Here is a 17800-nt window from a genome sequence, read left to right on the forward strand (position 1 = left end):
AGGTGAATAAATAAACAAAAATAGTTGCATATCTCAAGATGACTTTAATAATGGATTAAAATATAAAAAGCTTCTGGTTATGTCTGCAGTATATTGAACAGAAAGTAGGATTCTTCAAGTAAGGAGATAATTCCAGTTGCCCACAAACATCATGACTCTCAAAATGATAAAAAAAATAAAATTAAATTAAAAAAGTAGTAAGTGACATCAGGATTGCCATTGCTGAAAACTTTTAATATAGGAGAAGGTGACTATCTGCCCTAAAACCTGCTCTTTGTTATGATGTGTAAGTCAGAACTCTTAAATTATCCTCTAGATATTTTCACTGTAGGATTTAGTGATATTTTACTTTAATAATATGTCCGTCAGTGAAAAATATCTGTTTCCCCTACCTATGAAGAAGAAATTTATTGAGTAGCTACACTGCACCAACTACTTTTAATCTCTGGTGGTATAGCTATACATAAGATAGACAAGGTTGCTGTCCTCCTGGAGGTTATACGAGAGTAATCGACAAAACTTAAATTTAGTTTACATTTAATAGTTTATTTCAAATGAACGAATTCTACCCATAAAGAGACCACAATTATATAAAATTCTCTTTGAACATTTCTCAGCAATTACTTCATGAAAACCTCTAGGTTTATTTCTATCGATATATCTACCACTGAATATTAAGCATCCTATATAATAAAGAGGGAATATGCAAATTGACCATCACTCCACCACAAGATGGCGGTGCCCACAGTGGAGGCTGAGTTCCCGTAAAGAGCCTTAACAAGCAATCAGCAGGAACCTGAGGCTGTCCCCCCTCTTCTGCCTCTATGGGGCTTGACAGGGGACCTCAGGCCATGCCCCCACCCTGGCGCCAGGCTGGGGGATCTCGGGCTGTGCCCCCCACCCGGGAGGGTTTGAAGGGGGACCTCAGGCCATGCCCTTCACCCAGTGAGGCTTGACGGGGGACCTCAGGCCATGCCCCCTGCCTGGTGGGGCTTGACAGGGGCCCTCAGGCTGCACCCCCCGCCCCGGCGCCAGGCTGGGGGACCTCAGGCCATGCCCCCTACCCAGCGGTGCTTGTGGGGGACCTCAGGCTGCACCCCCCCCCACCTGGTGGGGCTTAACGCGGGACCTCAGGCCGCACTTCCCGCCCTAGGCCAGGGGACCTGAGGCTGCAACCCTGCCTGGCGTGGCTTGACAAGAGTGGGGCTGGCCGGGGCTGGATCTAGCCCAACAGGGGTTGGGCCAGCCAGGTCTTGGTCTCAAGCAATTTTGAGGTGCACATGGGTGGGCGGGGACTTGACTCTGGGTCCCGCAGTGTGCCCCAGACTCTGACAGGAGGAAGATTTTCGTATACATTTTACTAATTTTCTTTCATCTCTGACACTTCTATTATAGAGAAAGGGCAAATAGCAGCATTAAAATATTTCCTCTAATTAATTCCCTTTTAATGTGCATGAATTTCATGCACCAGGCCACTAGTAATAACATAAGAACACTAGTTCAAAGTTAAAAAGGGGCCAGTCCAATGTAACATCTGATAAAGGGTTATTACCCAAAATATATAAGGAACTCACAAAACTTAACAGAAGGAAGAAAAATAATCCAATTAAAAAATGGGCAAAGGACCTAAATAGACATTTTTCCAAAGCAAACATACAGATGGCCAAGAGACATATGAAAAAAATGCTCAAAGTCACTGGTTATCCAAGAGATGCAAATTAAAATAACAGTGAGGTATCACCTCACACCTGTCAGAATGGCTACCATCAACAAAATTAACAAATGACAAGTGCTGGCGAGGATGTGGAGAAAAGGGAACCCTAGTACACTGCTAGTGGGAATGCAGACTGGTGCAGCCATTATGGAAAGCAGCATGGAGTTTCCTCAAAAAATTAAATATGGAACTGCCATTTGACCCAGTGATCCCACTTCTAGAACATATCCTAAGAAACCCGAAACACCAATCAAAAAGAATGTATGCACCGCTATGTTCATACCAGTACAATTTACAATAGCTAATATCTGGAAATAGCCCAAATGCCCATCAGTAGATGAGTGGATAAAAAGCTGTGGCACATTTACACCATGGAATACTATGCAGCATTAAAAAAGAAGGCGTTCTTACTCTTTGAGACAGCATGGAGGGACCTGGAGAGTATCATGCTAAGTGAAATAAATCAGTAGGAGATAGACAAGTATCACATGATCTCACTCATATGTGGAATCTAATGAACAAAATAAACTGAGGAACAGAATGGATCCAGAGACATGGAAGCATGAAATACAGTGTGGAAACTCGGAAGAAAGGTAGGAGAGGGTGGGTGGGCGGGAGGTAATCAACCAAGGCTCTTGTTTGCATTTGTGCACGGCCCATGGACACAGACAAATGGTGGTGAGGGCCTGGGGCAGGGGACGGGGTGGACTGAAAGGGGTAACTGGGGGAAAAAGGAGACACATGTAATACTTTCAACAATAAAGAATTATTTCTAAAAAATAAAAAGGGGCCAGTCATTGTTCAAAAAATCATACATATGCTAATTAATTTAATCATCACCACAACACTATGCCATAGGAAATATTATGCTCCCATTTTATAGACAATGAAACCAGAGCACGGAAGGTCAAGTAACATACGGTTCAAATTACCCAAGCAGTCTGAATCCAGGGTCTGCGTAACTCCAAAACTACATTTTATGCATTTTTGGTTTGTTAAAACCAGTTGAATAGTTAATTGGAATAAATATAATTCTAATCCTTTTAGAGAGCAATCATTTTTAAATTCCATTTTATAGATCAAAATATTTTAAATTCTTAAATAAAGTGGAATTGAGTTAAAGTAATTTCTGTGTAGATTTATGACTTAAGTACACATTTTTATGCATATAATTTTTTTAAAAAGTTTTATCTATTTTATAATTTTCTAATGGCATTTGAGATACATTTTAATGTTTTTTTCTAGATTGCTAAATATCATAACATGACATAAAATAGTTCTTTCATAAAAGTACCAACATGCCAAAGTAGAGCACTTTTAGGATAGAAAATTTGACTGTTAAGTTTTAAAATACATAATTTAGAATTATGATGAAAACAATTTAAAATGTCTTTTGAAACAGAAGCAAACTATAAACAGAAGGGCAGAAGGAACTATTCTCAAATCATGCATCTGATGGAAGACATATAAATCACCTCCCTGGCAAATGAACTGATGGTAGGTTTTCTACAATATAAATCTTCTTTCAGGCTAAACATAAATCTTTCTAGGACCTTAAGCATCAACTCCACTATATTTCTTACAGAGTCAATAAAAATAGCTTTATAGTATAGAAATGCTTTCTATTTTAATCAACAAATTCATTTATATGTCTGTTGCCCACAAAATTTAGAAAAAGGTTGGATTTTTGAAATAATCTCAACTGCCTTCCTTTTACTGGCCCACTCGTACCTTAAACATCATTGAGCTGGATCAGCAGTTTCAGAAAGTTAATAAATTAAATGTGAATTCTGAAACATTTTAAGAATAATAGTATTAATTCAAATTCAGGTAATTCATAGAAAGAGCATATAAATAACCCATATTTTAATATGTAAGAAATTTAAAACAATGCTAAATTGAAATGCCCGTTAATTACTATGCTATAGAACATATATTTATTCTAGTCAGAACAGAAGGAGAAATTATGCTTCATGGGCATTTAACAAGAATACGATATTTCATTCACTTAAAAAGAGAAGGCCTGGGGTGGGACAGGGGCCTGGGGTGTACCTTGTTTATGCTAATTTATAAAAAGGGGGGAGAAACAGGGGGACACCTGTAATGCTACCAACAATAAAATAAAATTTTAAAAAGAGATGGTTATAGTTCCTTAGAAATTTTAGTAAAAAGTAATTATTTAGTAGTTGAGTCTGTGATTTAAATGTATTTAAAATGAATAACCAAATTATAGCATAAAAATTCTAGTAAAAATTATTTTTTCAGAAATAACTAAATGTTTTTGTGTAGTACAAGCATAACTACAGTTGTACAAATACTTGTAGGATATTTATGTATTAATTTCAGATGATCAGTTTAAAAATGACCAATTTTATAACCAACTGGTTGCTTTTTCTTAATCCCAATAGGTTCTAAGAAGGCAAAGACAGCCAGTGCTGTTTGTGTCCTGAGTACCTAGTGCAGTGTCTGACACAGTTAGAATTTGAGTAACTGGGCAGGTTAAAAGGAGGGAGGAAGGGATGGAAGGGACCATCTTATCTACTGATCATTTTTGTACCTTGTTTATGCTAATTTATAAAAAAAACAACACTACATTGCAAGACTTCCCTTATATGAATACTGTATTGTCTCTTGTGCACTAGGGCCATCTGTTAATTTGTATGTCATCTGATTTATAAATAAGCAGCTGAGATCTCCTCTCAGTTGCTTATGGTATTTAGGTAGCTTTCACAGGGTGAAATCTGTCCTCCATCTCTGTGCCTAATTTTCCCTTTAACTGGATTTATCTGGGCCCTAAGGAACTGGCATTTAAAGTCTCATTTAGTAAGCATGTCTAAAACACTTCTGCTGTTGACTCTCTAAACCTTTGGCTTCTGTGTAAACATTTGGTGCCATCTGGATGAGTCTTTAATTACTCCCCAAAGAGACAGGGCCAGAGCAACAGTCATTTTCCTTGGGAACTAAAATTAGTGGGTAAATTATGTGAGGTAGCGTTGCCCCACTTTTCTCCACCTGTCTCTTCTGACATGACACGCAAAGGCCAAAGGAGAAGAGAGGGAAAGAAGCATTAACCGGTTGCCTCACTTGAGTAAGGCCTTGCTTCTGAACCTTCAGGTAAGGAATTTAGCAAAACTTGACTATAAAAACAACAGTATATTTATTTGAGGAGAAGCTGGGAACAGTGAGTAAATAGTAAGGACATAAAACATATACACAAGTTTAGGAAGTTATATGGAAAGACACACTACATTTACACAAAATTCAGATTTTTAACAACAAATGACAAAGAACCAAAGGATCTGTACTTATTATAGCTGTGTATTGAAATGTAAGGATTTATAGTTATATTTAAATGTCAAGAACAGGTTAATGTAAAATGCCAGAATTCAAAAATACAAATAAACCATAAAATCTTTACCTTTAATAGAGCATTTTTATGTAAAAATCTTCATGACTTCAGAATAATTTATCAGAATGTATCTTTAACATAAATTTTCATTATAATCTTCGATACATTGTTTTTTAAACAAATTTGAATGTTATTATATGTTTTCCTTATTCAGTGTTGGTTTTAGTTCACATAAATATAGGGTAGTGGGCTGCCAATTGTATAAAAGTGTAGCACATAAAATTATGTACAGTTCATAATACTTGATAATGATAATAAATAACTATGTTATTGGTTTCTGTGTGTGTATATATATATATATATATATATATGTAAACATATACATACACACACACACATATATATGTATATATACACATATATATATATGTATGTATATATATATATATATACTAGAGGCCTGGTGCATGACATTTGTGCACTGGGGGGAGGGTCCATCAGCCCAGCCTGTGGCCTCTCGCAGTCCAGAACCCTTCGGGGGATGTTCACCTGCTGGCTTAGTCCCGCTTGCACTGGCTGGTGGCCTGGGCCTCTGTCTTTGGGGCAATCAATCGTGGAGCCTCTCGATCGATCACCCTGCAGAGGGTAGCCTGGGCATCCTTCTTTGGGGCGATCACGGAGGCCCCTGATCGATTGCCATGCTGGCCGGTGACCTTGGCCTCCCTCTGCAGGGTGATCATGGGGAAATAGCGGGATCCCCCGACCAATCGCATCACACCCGCCTTGGCTGGCCTGGTGCCAGTGCATGTCATAGCATGGTCATCCAGACGGTCATTCTGCTGTTCGGCTATTTGATTGATTTGCATATTATGCTTTTATTACTATAGATAATATATATATATGCATATATTTTTTTTTACTGTTGACAGTATTACAGATGTCCCCTGTTTTCCCCACCTTTGCCCCTCTCCACCCAACCCCCGCCCCACTCCAGGCCTTCATGACATTATTTTTCTGTGTCCATATATTTTTATGGTTATTTTAGAGCAGGGATGGGGAATGTCCAGCCTGTGGACCATATAAAGCCCATGAAATCATTTGGTCTGGCCCTGCCAAGGCAACCACAGGCAGGACTCAAAATTCAATAAATCTAGAAGTTTTTTTCATAGCAACATAAATTTATATTAAGTGAATTATATTAAGCAATCCTATCTAATAATAGACAAACATGGTAATTAACCATACCTCCAACACACTTCCCATTGGCTAATCAGGACGATATGCAAATTAACTGCCAACCATATGGTGGCCAGAAGCCAGGCAGCTGAAGCGAACAGGAGGCTTGCTTGCTCCAGTGAAGGAGGAAGCGAAGGTTCCCCGCCTGCTGCTGCTGGGCTCTGAGCTTGCACTCTAAGAAACAAAGTTGCAATTATAGAAGCTAAACAAACCCCATGCTTTCAGCCAGCCAGCTGAGCTGGAGTTGCAACAGTGTTTCAATTATAGAAGCCAAGAAAACCCAGATCCCTGCTTTCAGCAGCTGAGGCCTAAGAGCTGGAGCCAAGCCTCAGAGCTAAAGCTGGCTCTCGGTTCCAGTGACAGCCATAGAAGGTAAATAAATCCCAGAATAAAAATAAAAGAAAAAAAGGAGAGGTTGGGAGCTTCAGCTACCCGCCAGCCTGAAAATGGCCTTCAGCCCCTCACCCAGACTGGCCAGGCACCCCAGTGGGGACCCCCACTCTGAAGGGGGTGTGACAAGCTGCAAACATCCATCATCCCCTCATCCTGGCTGGCCAGGCACCCAAGCGGGACCCCCACCCTGATCCAGGACACCCTTCAGGGCAAACCAGCCGGCTCCCACCCATGCACCAGGCCTCTATCCTATAAAGTAAAAGGGTAATATGCCTCCCAGCACCAGGATCAGCAGAGCAGTGAGGCCCCGGTGTCAAGCAGAGCTGCGAGGCCTCCCAGCACCGGGATCAGCAGAGCAGCGAGGCCTCCTAGCACCGGGATCAGCTGAACAGCGAGGCCTTACTGCCCCAGTGTCAAGCGGAGCCATGAGGCCTCCCAGCACTGGGATCAGCGGAGCCTCGAGGCCTCCTGACCCCTGGAGCAGCGTGACAGGGGGCAGCGCCCAAACCCCCTGATCGCCCTGCGGCTCTGTGTGTGACGGGGGAAAGGCCACAACCTCCCTATCGCCCTGCTCTGTTCATGACAGGGGAAGGCGCCCCAACCCCCTGATTGGCCCTGCTCTGTGCCTGATAGGAGGGAGCTCCCCAACCCCCTGATTGGCCCTGCTCTGTGTGTGACAGGGTGCGGCACCCCAACCCCCCCCATGGGCCCTGCTCTGTGTGTGACAGGGTGGAGACGCAACCTCCCCATCGGCCCTGCCCTGAGTGTGACAGGGAGGAGTGCCCCAACCCCCTGATCGGCCCTGCTCTGTGGGTGACAGGGGGCGGTGCCCCAACCCCCTGATCGGCCCTGCTCTGTGCGTGACAGGGTACGGAGCCCCAACCCCCCTGATGGGCCCTGCTCTGTGCGTGACAGGGGGCAGCGCCGCAACCTCCCCATCGACCCTGCCTTGAGTGTGACAGGCGGCAGCGCCCCAACCCCCCAATTGGCCCTACCCTGAGCGTGACTGGGGGTGGCATCACAACCTCCCGATCCGCCCTGCTCTGTGCATGACAGGGGGCAGTGCCCCAACCCCCCAATCGGCCCTGCTCTGAGCCCGACCAGGAGCTGCACCTAGGGATTGGCCTGCCCTCTGCCACCCGGGAGCAGGCTTAAGCCAGCAGGTCGTTAACTCCCAAGGGGTCCCAGACTGTGAGAGGGCACAAGTGGGGCTGAGGGACACCCCCCGCCCCCCGCCAGTGCACAAATTTTTGTGCATCGGGCCTCTAGTGATGTTATAAATATCCAACTGGCCCTTGGCCAAATAAAGGTTCCCCACCCCTGTTTTAGAGTATAGTCTCTTTCCCTATAAAAGAAAAGTTTGCTGTATAACAGTAGGCTTTGTTACCCAGGCAGCAGTCTCATATGTCTCATACGTCTCATACTTACTTTTTCTCTTAATCGCATCATTTTCTCTTGTACTTGATTTAATCTTATGTTGGTTGGTACAGTATCATGACTTACAGCTTATAGCCTGGGAGCAATACACCATATCATATAGCACAGGTGTACTGCAGGCTATCCCAACTAGGTTTATGTAAGTGCACTCTAATATCTGCTTTGTAAATTATAAATGCCAACAGAAGAGACATTTTAAACTCATCAGTAAATCACTTTCCCCCCAGTTTTATTGGGATAAAATTGACATATAATATTGTGTAAGAGTCAGGTATACAATCTGATTTTATACACGTATACTAGTATATAGTGAGATGATTATCATAATTGGGTTAGTTAACAACTCCATCACCTCACATAAATACCTACCTCTGTGTGTGTGTGTGTGTGTGTATGTGTTGATATCATTTAAGAGTTAGTTTGTTAGCAACTTTCAAATATCTAATACAGTATTGTTAACTATAGTTATCATGCTATACATTTGGTCCGCAGAACTTACTCATAACTAGAAGTTTTTATCCTTGACCAATATTTTCCATTTCCCGTACTCTCCGCCTTGACAACTCTCATTCTACTATCTGTTCCTATAAATTTGTTTCTGCATACAGGTGAGAACATTTAGTATTTGTATTTCTGATATATTTCACTTAGCATAAGACCCTCAAGGTCCATCCATGCTGTTGCAAATGGGATGATTTTCTTCTTTTTATGGCTGAGTAACTGTATATATGTGATATATTCTTTACTCATTCATCTATCAATAGACACTTAGGTTGGTTCAATGTTCTGGCTATTGTGAATAATGCGGAAGTGAACATGGAAATACAGATTGTCTCTTTGAGGTAGGACTGCATTTCTTTTAGATATGTACTCAGAAGTGAGATTTGCTAGATCATATGGTAGTTCTATTTTTAATATTTTGAGTAACCTCCACACTGTTTTCCATAGTGGCTGCACCAATTTACAATCCCAGCAACAATACACAAGGGTTTCCTTTTTCTCCACATCCTCACCAACACATTTTTTCTTGTCTTTTTATAATAACCATTCTAAGAGATGTGAGATGATTTCTTATTGTGGCTTTAATTTACATTTCCCTGATGAGTAGTGATGTTGAGCATCATTTTATGTACCTGTTGGCAGTTTGTATGTCTTTTTTGCAAAAAAAAAAAAAAAAAAAAAAAAGTCTATACAATTATTTGTGTGTGTGTGTGTGTGTTTGCTATTGGGTTATATGAGCTCCTTATATATTTTGGATATTAACACCTTATCAGATATATGGTTTGCAAATATTTCCTCCCATTTCATAAGTTGCCTTTCCTTATTTCTTCTACACTTGGCTTCTCTTACTCCTTTATCCATCTCCTCCATTGAGAACCAATTTTAGACAACCAGTTCTCAGAAAAGTATAACTAAGAAACAAATTAACATTTCATTAAAATAGATGGATAGTTTTATATAGTGGATTTCTGAAATGAAATGGTTCTACATGATTTTTAAAATTTAAAATAATAGCCAAAGTACAGTAATCCACAGGGACATGAAAATACCAGTGATAAACACAATCCTTTTCAGAAAGTCCTGTATCCAAAAGGATTACCCTGCATCAGTAAACTTAGTTTTTCAGTGTGCTCAATTACTATTGCTCTCAATTTCTTATTAAGCAAAATTCAAATAAAACCAAAACAAAGATAGTGTGTATGCTTCAGAGGGGGAAAAAGTGTTCAGCATTTTTTTCTGTATTTATCCAGGGCAGTTCAGGTCTGTATGCTTGGTCTCTGGGGTTCTATGTGCTGTACTTGCCAATGCTGAGTCCTGCTCGAGACAGGACTGTTGATGGACATACAAGTGGGTTGTAAATGTGCAGATGGAAGGTCATGGTCATACTCTAGAATCAAGCAATCAGGAACCAAATCACAGGTATTAATAGAGAGTCTGCATTTCCTGGAAGTGCTTCTGAAAGTAATCAGGTTGCGTGCTTTTGATACAAAAGCTGAAGTAACGAGTAATTCTAAAATGCTTGCTCAGACTCTGAAAGAGGAAGCTGTGGAGAAAAGTATTCGACACGCCTTCAGAGCCTTAGTTCTCATCCATTGGAAGCGCTGGGGGAAAATTAAACCGACCAGAGATTCTCATTTTTTTTTTTTTTTTTTTGGCATAAGGTACAGCCTGGGCATTGGAGCTTTAAAAGCACCTCAAGTGTTTCTAATGTGCACTACGGGTGGCGAAGTGCTGATCTGTGGAAGGAAGCAGAGTCTGCAGCACAATTGGATGTTAAGCCCTGTGACTCCAGGTGTGGTCTGAGGACCAGTAGCATCCGCATCCTCCCATTACAAATGTAGAATCTGAGGCCCCCACCTCAGACTTATGGAATGAAATATGCATTTAAACAAGACCCTTAAGGTTCCTATGCACATTAAAGTTTGAGATGTCTTCAGTCACCTGAGCCCACAGGAGTCCTTGAATGGTTAGGTGAAGGCTATAATTAAAGATACTTTCCTAGCCCTAATTTCCTCCACTTAACCAAACAGGCTTCAGTCTTAATTTAGTTTTACTATTATGCCTCCCAAATGGAAAGAGCTATTTCTTTATTACAATACATTAAGTTGAATTTAAGATGAAAGCTAGGCTTCTTCAAAGGTCTCAAGGAATTTCCCAAGTAGAGAAAAAGCTTGTTCCATTATAGTGCCATAAACAGTGGCTTTCAACTCCCACTGCATATATAACTACCTGGAGAGCTTTTTAAATGTACTGGTTCCACATCGTATCTATAATTTCTCGGGGAGGAGGCACACATTGGTATGTTTTAAAGCTCTCCCTGGAGTTTAGTGTGCAGCTAGCTATGAGAACCACCGTGGCTGAACTCTAAGTTTATTGACTCCTATATATTGGTGCCTCATTTCTTTCATTTTTTTTTTCTTTTCTTTTCTTTTCTTTTTTTGTTTTGTTAATCCTCACCCTAGGACAGTGGCCGGCAAACTGCGGCTCGCGAGCCACATGCGGTTCTTTGGCCTCTTGAGTGTGGCTCTTCCACAAAATACCACGTGCGGGCCCACATGTACAGTGCAATTGAAACTTCGTGGCCCATGCGAAGTCGGTATTTTGTGGAAGAGCCACACTCAAGGGGCCAAAGAGTCACATGTGGCTCACGAGCCACAGTTTGCCAACCACTGCCCTAGGATATTTTTCCATTGATTTTTAGGGGGCGGGGGGTGAAAAGGAGGGAGGAAAGGAGAGAGAAAAATAGAGAAACATCAATGTGAGAAAAGCACGTTAATTGGTTGCCTCCTGCCTGCTCCCCAGTTGGGGCTGGGGATCGAATCTGCAACCCAGGTATGTGCCCTTAACTAGGAATTGAATACACTCAAACCACTGAGCAACACAAGCCAGGGCTCGGTGCCTCATTTCATTCAAATATAGTGGAGTCCATCATTGTGGCTTCCTTGAGACTGTTATCAATCACTTCATTAAAATGTATCAATTTGCATTATAAGATGAATTAAATATTTATTGTGCATGGTAATTTGGCATTTATTTCAGTTCATCCCTATTTCATAGTTAACAGTTGATTATCTACATTAATAAAGTAATGCCAAGTATACCGATGGTCATATCCAAGTAGTACAGATTTTTTCCTTTATGAAATAAAACATTTCTTTTCATTGTCTTTTTGCCTTGACATATCCTTAGTTAAGTATAAACATTAGCTTGTGCCCTCTCAGTATCTGCCAGCTGAATAGTGCCAAGAGACAACTATAGGGTGCTACTTGGAAGGAAGACATCAGCCGTCATTAAAAATCCACAAAACCGATACAGTCCAATACAACTTTCTGATTACAGAGTCAAAATTGCATATGCGGTGAACTGATACACATAAACTGCATTTTGCTTTTCCAACACAAATTGAAAACAACTAGGAAATCAGATAACTAAAAGGAAGCGGTTGAGCAAATCACTTGATTGAAGAAAAACAAGCAGGGGACTTAAGTAAAATGAGCAGGCTTAACCCTAAATCACTGCCAAATAATTTTTAAAAATAAGCTCCACATAGTATAAAAATTGAATAATATACAGTTAAAGCTTCCTCTAAATACACAGATTTTATTTCCATCTTGAAAAGAAAAGCTTCAAGTACAGAATTCCATTGCAAGTTGAATTTGGTTATTCCTAAGAAAGTCATCTGTTTGGTTCCTTAGATTTTCTATTTATACTTGTCCCTTAAGTAAGCACTGCAAAGACTATTTGGGCAAGACAAGCATGTCAAACTCAAAGGCTAACACGGGCCAAATAAACAAAGTTTAAGTTTATGTGGGCCGCAAAAAAACAAAAGCTTCAATTTTCATAGAAACAGGTTTATTTCGATAGTGACATGCTGAATACAAAGGGCTGAAATAAATGAGTAACTGTTAACATAAAATAATAGAACATTTTCATAAAAATTAATACTTTTTTTCTTGAACATTAACTTACCAGACACTGAATAACTGCACAAATTAATAAGTGTAATACAAATAAACCCATTTTTCTTGTTCTCCAAAAGCGAAATATTTCCTGTTGCGCACACCAAACAAGTCAGTACAAGACTAATGACGTGGCAATTGGCTGCTAAAAAACCAGCTGCTAGTATTAGTGAAGAGAAATGGTGCGCCAGCGCATAAGGCGCGTAAGGGAAATGAATGCAACATGATTTTAGTAATCAGTTATTAGAAAACATTGTAGTTTGTTATTAATAATTATGTATAACAGGATATTGTAAAAATTAAATTACAAAAGTTTTATTAAAACATTTCTTACATACCGTTATATTGGCTGGGCCGCAAAAATATTCCTTGTGGGCCACATGTGGCCCGTGGGCCACGAGTTTGACATGCTTGGTGTAAGGCATTACTAAAGTATTGTCCAAAATGACATTTTCCAAGTATAAAGCGATATGTAAATGTTATTAAAGCCACACACAGCCTTTGAGATTCCAGTTATGCTCTGTTGGGCAAAGCTCCATCCAGATGCTAGAAGACTTTTTTAAATGTGAGCTTCTATAACCAGGACAGGTCTTTGAAAAATGATGACTTAAATTTTTAACTTATGTCATTAGGTCATACCAACATAAAATTCGAGAGACCTCAGGCTACAAATGATCTTATTTTAAATGAAAACTTTTTTTCTTTTCTGTTAGGCTTAGAGTTATTCTTAAATCAATTCTTTAAGTTAAATGAGAATCCTTAATGGCCTATGAACAAAATTTATAGTAGTAAATTGTATATAAATATAAAACGATTACATATTTATGATTAAATTCTTAATAAATGATGAACCATTTAAATGAGAATAATCCAGTTATGTGCACATTATAAACTTTTCTCATAAATCTGTTACTGAAAGATCACCATTTTATCATTTGCAAATCTTAGAAGCAAATCATACAGAAAAAAGCAACAGTCTTGGACAGGTGTGGGGGAATGTAGCAATCCACTTAAGTAGGTAGCTGTTCTTACCACTGGGTGATTATGGTTTATTTTGTTCTTTTTCAGTTTGTAGAGTATGCAGAACTGTCTCTGCTTCCATTAACTTTAAATGTCCTGTTAAGAATGTATAATCAAACATCTAAGGGGTAACATTATGAACCACATGGGAGGAAGGTAGAGAAAATTGCTCAGGACAGGTACTGCCTCCAGACTCTTCTAGTAACTACCTATGAAACCTCAGTACAAGTACTTCACTACTGTGAGCAGATGCCCCATCTTTAACATTTGGAGGTTTGGCTAAATCCACCTTGAGGTCACTATCAATTCTCAAAATAGCCTGTGGCTTAAATTCTGGTTTAGCCATGGTGTAGTGTAAATAACAAATAGGATACATATTTCAATTTTGCATTTTGATTTAAGAATACTTACAGGTAAGGCTGGTGGTCCTGGAGGTCCTGTTTCACCCTAAAATAAATTAAAGAAAAGTTGCAGTTACCAGTAGCCTCTTTTTACACATAATATTTGTAAATTTTCTGAATAGATAGAAACAATATCTGAATAGATAGATAAATCCTGAAGAAAAGAAAAGTAGAAGTTTATCTTGATAAAAGCACAATGAGAAATGTATCATGTGCTTTGAGCTCTCATGATATAAATATCACCTGGTGCACTCTTCTGGTTTTTTTTTTTGCAGGACTTGTTTTGAAAAGCTAAAATAATCTAATTTCTATACTTTTATCCACTGAACCAAAATTAGAAAGAATATTTCTTCAAATATGACCATTTGCCAATGGAGCAGCTGGGACATGTCACAATGACGGACAATTTTTCTGACAAAGTTAGTATGAGGATCAGCAGAAATAATAAATGGATGTTCCCACTTCATGCCTCCCAGCTGCAAGAAGTGGTCCCATGGCTTCTTCTAATGCTCTGCTGACTTGGCATTGCACTTGCCATCAATTGTAAAAGGCTTTGCCCATATTTATGTATTTTTAAATACTAACATTGCTTTGCTGATGTATGTGAATACAAATTACCAGATGGATGTATTGATAAATGAGTCAAAGTCTTTAAAAAATGGTTCATCTAAAAGTTCACTATTTTCTGATATGTAAATACTAGTGGCCTGGTGCACGAAGTTTGTGCACATTAAAAGGGAATTAATTAGAGGAAATATTTTAATATTGCTATTTTCCCTTTCTCTATAATAGAAGTGTCAGAGATGAAAGAAAATTAGTAAAATGTATATGAAAATCTTCCTCCTGTTAGAGTCTGGGGTGCACCACAGGACCCAGAGTCAAGTCATTAAGACCAAGCATCATGGCTATAATCCTTATTTAAGTGGAGACTATGGAGAGCGTACGCTATGTGGCATGGGGCACTGGGACCTTGTATTCTCAGACTGAAACTATCTCTATAACTTTCTCTTTTCTCATCTAATGTAGTCATCTCAAAAGTTAAGACAGCATTGTATATTCATTATTTGGGGGAATGACTGAATACAAATGACCAATCTTTGTTAAGAAACATTGATGTAGCCTGTATCACTCACTGAGGACCGATTTACAAGACCAGCTTTAATGCAGAGGTAAATATTGACGACAGACAAGGATTTCTAAAGCGCTGATGGTGGAGAACTACATATAATGCAAAACACCCATGCATACAATTCTCATCAAATTGGGATCATCCAATGACCTTGCGCCAAACGACTCTTGCTTTTACTATTTCTTAATTCTCTTTTCAAGGTCAATTGCCAATATGCCACTATAAAATGGCATATAAGAAAAGGTGGCAAGAAATGGAGCATTTAGACGAAGATACTAAATTAGCCTCCTTTCCCCCAAAGGCCACCTGCTTCACCATTACAGTAGCAGCTCAGTGCTACTGGCAAAGTTCCCTGATACAGGACACGGTTGCTAATTTGGTGATGGAATACCTAATGCTGTTAAGCAAGAAATAGAAAAGGGAAATCTTATAAACACAAATTAATGTTGACTAGCAATTGCGCATTTAGTCTCTTCAAACTAATTAAGTGAACCAAAAAAGGCTTTTCTTGTTCAGATGCTTTTAACATAACAGCCTTTGGTTCATTTGAACAAAATTAACTTTTGGCAGTTAAACAGGATCAATGAAAAGTCACTGCGCAGGTTCTCAGGGGTTTCTTAAGATCGGCACTTTTCTCGGTGAGCATAATACCTTTTCTCCTTTGGGGCCAGGTGCACCACGAGGACCCAAGTCACCTTTCAAACCCTGTACAAAAAATAAAACCAATGTGATTTCTATACACAGTGCACAGAAAGCTTCCATTTCTAACGAGTCATTAGTCACAAAATAAATCATAATTTACTGAGCTCCCAAACCACATTCTGCAGTGTGTGGAATGGAGAGAAATGGAGACAACTGGCAGTGAAATGACAAGCAACATCTGCGCTGCGGTGGGTATAGATATGTTAAATCAGTGTGAGTCCTCCATTGTGCATATTTGTGCAACTTTGCTTCCTGCTAAAATGACATTAATTCACCATCTGGGAGAACATCACTTAGATCTATATGAGCTTTTAAGTATCCACTTTGGATTAAATTTGGAGATGTTGTAAATACCTCTGATTTAGCATTGATTTGCCCCCAAAATTCAAGATTTAAATTTAAAAAAAATATTTTTATGTCTCTATCAAGAAATCTCATTGTTGGGGGAAAAGAAATGAAAGATGTATTCTTTTCCAACCACTCACAAAGCTGAAGCTAAAATGTAATCTCTTTTCTGTTTTAAAGTGTGATTTAGTTCTTGAATTTCTCTTTTTTTTTAAACCTGGATTTATAAAGCTATCAAATGAAACTATATAAGATACAGCATATCAGACAGTAAATGTATTCATAAATCTCCTAGACTCTTGGGTGTTTTAGTGGGCCTTTAGTTGATTTGACTCAGAAATGACAGCTTTCAGAATATTACAACACATTTCACCACAGGAGATCAGTTCTACAGCCAAATGTACTCACAGTGTAAATACAAAGAAAGCTAGATAGACATACCTTGACTGTGTGGTAAATAGGAAAAAATATCTTTCCTTGTACTTAATTTAACACATTGAATGAGGGAAGAACAATAATGGAAAAAGAAATATTCTGAAGCCATACAATGCACAGTAAATCTAAGTGTCTTACTGTTCCTGAAGGGTCCAGCTATCACTGCTCAGACATTTTGTAGTAAATAAACAATGCCTAGTGCCATCACCTGTAGCTTCCTCAATGCAGAAGCTAACAATAAATTTAAAGGAACAAAAGAAACTGGATACTTAAAATCTTGTTGCAGAGAGGATGTGAAAACTGTAGTCTTACACTTTAAGGGAAAAAAATGAATGAAAAGAGCATCTAAGTGGAAAAAGAAAATGACCCTTTGTAATTGCATAAACACAAATGTAGTTTATAGCGATGTAGTTTATAGCGATGTTTCTTTCATCATTACCTTGGAGTAGTTATAGACCAAAGATGAGTGAAAAATAAATCATCTTTGAGATGTCATATTCTCTTATTCTCTGAAATATCCATTCCTTCCCAACTCGAGCAGCACATGCTCTATTTGTACATGCCTCTGGAGTGAAACTTTCAACCCTCATATTATGAACACTTGTGGGAAGAAAACTACCAGTTCTGTAACCAGTTTTTATTGTTAATGCATTCCTTCATTCATCCACTTAGTCAATAAACATTTATTGCATGCCTGTGTGCAGTCACTCTTCCAGCCTTCAGACCTGCACTGTCCAACACAATAGCCATGAGTGGCGTGTAGCTTTTGAGTCCTTGCAATGTGGCTAGTCTGAGCTGAGATGTGCTGTGAGTGTGAGATACTATTGGCTTTTTGATATTTGGTACAAAAAAAAGATTCAGCCGAAACCGGTTTGGCTCAGTGGATAGAGTGTCAGTCTGTGGACTGAAAGGTCCCAGGTTCGATTCCGGTCAAGGGCATGTACCTGGGTTGCGGGCACATCCCCAGTGGGAGATGTGCAGGAGGCAGCTGATCGATGTTTCTCTCTCATCGATGTTTCTAACTCTCTATCTCTCTCCCTTCCTCTCTGTAAAAAATCAATAAAATATATTTTTTTAAAAAAAGATGCAAATTACTTATTAATACTTTCCATGTTGATTATACGTATATCAAAATAATAAGCAACATTTTGGACATGGGATTCAATAAGATATGCTATT

General features: G+C 39.3%; 1 protein-coding gene across 1 annotated transcript in view; it reads right to left on the bottom strand.

Annotated features, from left to right (window-relative positions):
- COL19A1 (collagen type XIX alpha 1 chain) overlaps positions 1 to 17800 on the bottom strand; it is a 309008-nt gene that overhangs the window by 145325 nt on the left and 145883 nt on the right. Inside the window, exons 14-15 of the mRNA XM_036318274.1 lie at positions 15791 to 15844; positions 14021 to 14056 (exon numbers count right to left, since the gene is read on the bottom strand). Of these exons, the coding sequence (XP_036174167.1) occupies positions 14021 to 14056; positions 15791 to 15844 (90 nt within the window). The remainder of the gene's footprint in view (positions 1 to 14020; positions 14057 to 15790; positions 15845 to 17800) is intronic.

The sequence above is a fragment of the Myotis myotis genome, unplaced genomic scaffold (assembly GCF_014108235.1).
Source record: "Myotis myotis isolate mMyoMyo1 unplaced genomic scaffold, mMyoMyo1.p scaffold_m19_p_7, whole genome shotgun sequence".
NCBI classification, from domain to species: Eukaryota; Metazoa; Chordata; class Mammalia; order Chiroptera; family Vespertilionidae; genus Myotis; species Myotis myotis.